A 7,440-nucleotide genomic window follows, 5' to 3' on the forward strand; every position below is an offset into this window, starting at 1 on the left:
ATGGGATTCTGAGTCAAAGGTTGCGTTACCCTGAGTTACTCATGTGCTGTGAAGACGGATAACTTATTTTCTGATTTTAAATCGGACTTCTTCATCTTCACTTAAAGAACATAGAAACATTTTAATATTTCTGTTATTCTAGTTTCCTTTTTTACTTGAGCACCTCTTGAGTAATCTCCCTGGGGTGTGTTCAGGCCTTTCCAGTAAGCGTGCCCTCACAAAAAGAGCCGAAGAATATTGTTAGCCAGTAAATACATTTATTAACTTTTTCTGTTTGTTCTTATCTCATTAGATAGCTCAACATGAACTTTAACTGTCAAGATCATTTAATAAGTGAAGAGAACAATATTTTTCCTTCTGAGAGCTGGCTACAGGATTCTGAGTTTCTCCTGCAGTGCTTTCCTATTCACTACCTTTTCCTAAAACAGGACATGGAGCTATGTTCCTTTCTTCATATTAGGTGCTAATGAAGTTAATTGCTTCATCAGAGGAAATGCAGATCCAAGAAATTACGTTTTGTGCAAGTAAGTTGACGAGGGGGAATTTTAAACTTTGCTATCGCGTGATTTTTCTTTTGCATGTGTTGATACGGCTCCCAGAAGTCCTTTTCAGGATTGAGTTCCAAGTGGCAGAGGTGGTTATTGTCAGAGAACCATTACCAATTTTAAAGCTCCTCTGCAATTTTGTCATCCTCTTGAGCTGCTGCCGCAGTTAGATGGTTAGCAGCATAGTTAAGAAAATGGGTGCAATGTGCGTTCCATGTGAATTTTCCTGCTGGGAGCACGTGCATGAGCTCAAATAGAGATAGGTAAAAGTTTCTAGAACCGCAGGCTTAACTTCTAGAATGCTTCACTCCAGCAAGCTAATCTAGAGCATGTGCTGAAGTTGTTTTGTTTTCTGTTTTTATGTCCAGCTGATCAAAGCACTTTGTACAATAGGGAGTTCTGTAGTGAAGTGCTGAAATAACAAACGTACCTGATAAAAGCCCAGAGGTGTTCAGCAGACTACAGGCAACAGTGGCTTCTGCTGCTGTTATGACTTTGGTGAAAGTCTGACATGCTATACAAGTAAAATATGAGGTTATTAATTTGAAATTTGTTTAGCTAATGTGATGCATGTCAAAGCAGGTTGAAGTTTGGCTGCTGCTGGAGCTGAATGTCTTAAATTGAAAATTGCAACACATTTTCAATGCTTCCATTATATATGACTCTTTCTCTCTGGGGAGTAAAATACCCTTGAAAAACCTGAATATTGGTGGTTATTCAGTAAGTGTCCTGATGGGTAGTGGAATAACCTTTGGGTAGTGGGAAATAGGGGAGGTGAGAGTTCAGGGAAAAAATAGCTCTTTCATGAACAGGCAGTGCTTTTTTAGGAAAATTTTGATTCCTAACTTTTCAGAATACAGTCCTTCGGTTGCTAAGGCTTGTAAAGCACCCTTAATGTCATAGTTTGAAAGGTGCTGTAAACATGCCAGTATTGCACACGAAAGCATATTTCAGCTGTATTCAGAAATCTGTTTTCTTTTGCAGTTTGTGACTGTATGAAACATGAGTAGCATCATCTGAAGGAGGCAAAAATATTTTTTTCATAATCTTTTAAGTGATAGGTGTAGTATATGGTAGGAGTCTGCAGAGCAGTGTTAAGAGTTGAGGAAGTGTTTGCTTTTGGCTTCATATAAATTCTAGCAGTTCGCCCACTTGAAAGAGGACAAATTTGTGTACTGATACTTAGCAGAGAAATAATCCTTCATTTAGTGCTTGTCTTACTAAACTTTTGGATGTTTTGATTTAACGTAAGGTTTGAAGAACTTGAAGGTTTTATAAATGCGTCTTCAGTCTTGAAAGACTGTCTGCAGGCTATGTGTTTATACTGTTAAATGCCTGCTATAAATTTTCTCCTTCTGATGGAGAAATGTTTGAATACACAACTTTTTTTTGCTTTTTTAAGTGACTGTATTCCACAAAGCTTTAATTATTATGCTTTGAGAATTAAATACTGTAAAAGCATGTAGGCTTTGCAAGTGCCTTTTCAACCTGCTCAGTATTTGTTTAATACTGATAGACACATTTTGCAGATTTAAAGAAAATGGAGACCCAGGTAAGAAAGAAGACATTTGATGTTTAAGAAATTCTGTTGTGAGTTCAGAGAGCTGGATTACATTCCTTGCTACCCTGATCCATGATTTCCTATTTGATAGTATGCAAGTCTCTGTTTGTCAGGATACTTAAGCATGTACTCGGTAACACAGTTTCATGAAGGCACATTAATGTTATTGCTTGATCAAGACCTGGCTCACTTTTCCATCTGACATATCTTCACAGTACACGTTTTTCCTCTGCAGCTACTGTTCTTGTTTGTTTCGACTATAGTTGTTGTCTCACTGAACAAGAAGACTCACAGCTTGAAGGGTGCAAGTGCTACAGTGGTACTAAGGCTAACTAGTAGTGTTTCAATCTCCACAGGTGTCTCTAGGTGAGGATTTATGGCAGTTCAGATAGAAATACTTGAAAAAGTGACATTGATGTTAGATGTGCAGCTGCTTTGTGGTTCGCATAGACTAGTAAGTCCTGTTCAGTTAGGACTCTAATCTGAGTTGTGGTTGAAAATCCTCTCTGTGCCCCATTTTAAGCCTGAGCCCAGTATACAGCTTGGGAAGTTTAATTAATGACAGTTGACTCCATTGTTTTTGCTTTTACCTTAATTCTGATTCCTCCTGATTTGTGTTTTGTTGTAGGTTGTCATTAACTCTGTTGGCAATGTCTATGATTTTATCTGCCTCTGTGGTCCGTGTGAGGGATGGACTCCCACTGTCTGCATCTACTGATTATGACCAGAGCACAGGAATGCAAGAATGTAGAAAATATTTTAAAATGCTTTCAAAGAAACTTTCTCAGCTTCCTGATAGATGTACTCTGAAAACTGGGCAATATAATATAAAGTAAGACTTCTCTTTTATATATTTGCAACATCCTAACATCCTGGGTTGTGTCTGTCTATAAGTCAAAAAGTTAACACTTCACATTAGAAATGATTAATTAAAGTTAGATTAATTCTTGGCAGTATTTATGTATCAGAAATTTAAAATTGAGAAACTGTAGAAAGATTTGAAACCTACTCAAACTTCAGTGGAAGTTCTAGTTTGAAATAGACAGTATTTTTATAAATATGAAATCCTTGACCTACTAGAAATATTTCTTGAAGTGTCAAGGTTGTTTCTTACATGAAAATGACCAGACTTGTTCATCATGCTGGTTCAACTAGTATTTATGGGTTTTCTCTTTTTAGTCTACGCAAATTTGAAAAAAGAACCCGAATACATTCATAACCCACTATTTCTGAAAACGTGGTTAGGATGTTATGGAATTAGGCCCTTTTATTGTACCTTCAGGACTTCTGTTGACTTCAGAGAAAACATGCCCTAAAACTCAAGCATAACTCAAGAATTATTTTATATGGCACACAGGGAGTGAGGGAGTAGGAAGGGTGGGAATGATTTTTGTAGTGTGAAGGCAGTGTGTAGTAAAATCTTGAATGGTTGAATGGAGCCTACCTGTCCTACTGCTTCATCCAGCACTTTCCCAATAATGCTTTTTTGTTTTCATACTTTTTTTGTGTTTTGACCTTTTTTTGAACAATTCCTAAATTTTTGAGCTAGTTCATTTGGTAGTGTACCTGCATGACAACACTGATTAAGTAATAATTCAGAAGATGCTCTTTTTTCCCCTGTTTGCAGCGTGAAACTTAGATTATCGTGAAATAATTCCTTGAATTTATCGTTTACTCTGATTTTTGCTTTATAATTGACCTTTCTCCTTAGTATTGGTAACTAGGTGCACCTGTATGTCATTGGTAATTCAGTTGCACTTTAGCTGAGCTAAATTCTGTTTTAGATATGCTATTTTAAGTGAGGGGAGTAATTTCATCCTAACCCCTCAAAACATGTAGAAGTTACAGTGGTGGAAAGTATACCACCTGAACGATCCTAGAAGGTCCTCAGCCTTCTCCATCTCCCATTGGTATGTGCAAGTTTCCAGCATTCCTCAGGATTAGGCCCAGCATGGGCTGAATTTTTCCAGTTGATAGGTTTTTTAAAAACTTCAGCTGTAGTTGGCTTGTAAACTGATCAGCTTAAAAGAAACTTTTAAGAATGAGACATAAGGCTTAGTCAGGATGGTTTTTATTACTTTTGTCTTTGATTAGTAGTGTAAGTTATCCATCAAGATTTTGAAGAAATTTGAATGTGTTGTGAAAACGTGAACTGTATTTAATGAATTGCCTAAATGTGATAGGGATATGTATGTTGAAAACTGTCTCTTTCTAATTTCATATTTGCCATCTCTGGTCATCCTTGCGACTATCTTTGGAGAATGATGAATCCAGAACAGTTTAATTCCTCACATATTTTAGAAAGAACCAATTGTCCTCCCCCCACAACCTAAAGATGAGGTTTTGCATTTTTGGGATGCACCAGATCACGTATTCTGCATTTGAGATGAATGAAAAACTGTTATGGGACAAACCTGCTGTGCTTCTGTATCCCAAAAGCTTTATGTCATTTTCTGCTCCGTGTATGTGAGAGTGTGTACATATGTATACACGCACATATACGTATACGTACATATATATGTATAACACAGCTTCTCATATGATGGTGCAAGGTGGTGTTAAAGTAAAATACTGCCTAAAAGTAAATTGTTTTTCTACTACAGTGGTGTTGGACTTTTCAGTAAATATTAATTCCTTTGCTACCCCAGAGCAGTTTTTGATTTTCTGATTATAGAATATGAGATCAGACTAGTGAAGCAGTGAATTACCTGGATTTAAATTTGAAATTTTGAATTTGTTGTCTCAATTATAGCTTTATAAGTTCTCTAGGAGTAAGCTATATGATGTTGTGCACTGAAAATTATCCCAGTGTCCTGGCTTTCTGCTTCCTGGATGAGCTTCAGAAAGAGTTCATCACTACCTACAACATGATGAAGACAAATACTGCTGTCAGACCATACTGTTTTATAGAGTTTGGTAAGGATCTGCCTTTTTTTTTCCTTGATTCTCACACTAAGACAAGTGAGTATTACAATGCATGTGCAACTTAATGCTCACGAAACAAAAATGTCCAAGGCAGTTTATAGCTGTATTTCAGGTGGATTTAGAATCTGCTTTAACTCTTGTTACAGTCAATAAAGAAATACTTCTGTGGGCATTAAATTAGGCTACTGGAGTTTTATCCGAACTTGTTTATAATCTATCTGTTCATTCCAGTAAGTTTTGGTTTAAGCCTTGTGTGATCAAATCTGGAGTTCATCTTCTCCTAGTTAATAATACTAGGAGTTGTTTAACTTCATACCTGTTGAAATACTTAACCCGTAAAGGCATTGAACTTCATAAATTTCCAAGTAAAAGATTGCAATTTCATATTTGCTCTTAGCTGTGCTGTATTTTTTGTTCAGTACTTGGAAGAGAGAGATTTTTATTTGTCTTATGATCTAGTGCAGCATTTAATCTTCTGTCATGCAAGGTCCAAATACAACAGATAACAGCTGTTACAGATTCCATTAATATCTGTGGCTTTAATATGATGTTAGGCAGTTATTTTACGTATTCTTATAAAATGCGTTAGAGCAAAAAGAAGTGTGAGTATAGAAATATGGGGGAAGATATTCCAGTTGGTTAATTCCTGTCTATAATTCAGTCAGACAATTTTTAAGGATTTCTGTATAACATTGTTGTCTTCCTTACGAAGATTTCTATGAACACTCTTGGGTTTTTTTCCCCAACACCTTTATTCTACTAGTTGTTAAGTTAGAAGGTAGGTCTATTACAGTCTTTATATCTGTATAATGTGGTATTAATTTTCTCTGCCTGATTATTTTGCAAGCAAGTTTCATACCCAAGTAAGTTTATACTTGAATGCAGGAGTTAATTTTTTCATAAGGGTATTTACTAAACTAACAGAAAAGCTAGAATAAGTGCAGTAAATCCATTGTATTAGCAATTCAGTCTTGTGCAGTGAAAAGTCATTAGTTTATTCACAGTTATTAAATAATTAGATTTCTAGAGCTTAAATATTTTTTTACTGCAGAATTAAATAGCCCATGATATATTGGTCACAAAATAGAAATAGTATTAAAAAATCCAAGATAAATACAAGCATTTCAAACAATATATTTCAATTTGTCAAGTATGTAGTACATAAAGCTGCATAGTCTTGGACTATTTAATTAACAAAAGTGCATAAGGATATATCTTTTTATTTTAAATTTTACACAGATAATTTCATTCAGAGGACCAAACAGAGATATAACAACACACGTTCTTTGTCAACAAAGATGAATCTTGCTGACATGCAGACAGAAATCAAACTGAGACCACCTTATCAAATTTCTGTGTCAGAACTTGGTTCAGCTAATGGATTTGCACATTTGTCTGTGGCGGAATATAAGGGTACTGGTAAGATATCTGCAGGTAAGTTTCAGACTTTTGTTTTTGTATCCTTACTTGAGATGGATGCAGGGTAGTAGAATTAATCTTTGATATTTTTTTCTTTAAAGAAAGCTTTTTCACTGTGGTGTTCTTGAACCATAAAGCTGCCATGACTGTACGTGTATTTTACCTTAGATATCTGTTGTGTCCTCTGCTCAAAGTGTCTCTCTTCCGAAGGCACTCAGAGGGAAATGTAAGCAAATGAAGATGAGTGCTTAACAAGATGATCTTGGGTTTTTTTTCTGACCTTTTAAGATACATGAAAATTTTTATAATTTCTGCCCAGTAAGACCCAATGATGACATAAGCTAAGAGCATAGTGTCAGGAGTTAGAGCAGCTGGAGGGAGAAGCATCACTTTCAGAAGCATCTGTGGCAGTGAAAATCCAAAGAGCTGTGCTGGCTAAAAGACGTACTGTGTAAAAGAAGCACCTTGTGTACGATGTTAGTAATAGCAATTTTGTGTGTGTGCTTGCCACATTCATTTAAGTAGTCATTAATTTTTTAAAACTTTAATTTATTTCATATAGGAGATAAATATGGAATTGTGTGGTTGAACTGGGTTAAAGGTTTGTGCTATTAAGTGAATGCTCTGGATCAGTTTGAGGCCCACATTTAGGTGTTTCCCAGCAGGACAGAAAACTTAAAACTCGCCAAGTCCTTGCACTAATATGTGGACTCTACATGTGAAGCTGACATAATCTGATTTCAGTCTTCCAAATTTAGTGAAGCAAAATCATAAATAGAATAAAAGGAAGTGTTCATTTTAATTAGTTAATATCTTGCCCTTTTTTATCAAAAGTACCTCTGTCTATAAGGCTGGTTATCCTGGGCAGACATACAGCAATGCTGCTCACTTTACAGTGTCATGGTGAAAATCGCAATCATAAATCTAAACACTTCCTACAGTTCTGTAATGTAAGAGATCAGCTTAAGTTTGTGCAGTTATATATATATA

General features: G+C 35.8%; 1 protein-coding gene across 1 annotated transcript; it reads left to right on the plus strand.

Moving 5' to 3' along the window:
- Positions 1 to 788: 788 nt before the first annotated feature.
- On the plus strand, positions 789 to 6,465 carry SEC22A (SEC22 vesicle trafficking protein homolog A (S. cerevisiae); the record flags this gene model as incomplete). Its single annotated transcript, XM_009702983.1, has 4 exons — positions 789 to 808; positions 2,735 to 2,938; positions 4,859 to 5,022; positions 6,271 to 6,465. Coding segments are annotated over exons 1-4 (583 nt in total), but the record flags the coding sequence as incomplete, so codon positions are not given.
- Between the last annotated feature and the right edge of the window lie 975 nt (positions 6,466 to 7,440).

Source organism: Cariama cristata, unplaced genomic scaffold, assembly GCF_000690535.1.
Source record: "Cariama cristata isolate BGI_N322 unplaced genomic scaffold, ASM69053v1 scaffold17016, whole genome shotgun sequence".
NCBI classification, from domain to species: domain Eukaryota; kingdom Metazoa; phylum Chordata; class Aves; order Cariamiformes; family Cariamidae; genus Cariama; species Cariama cristata.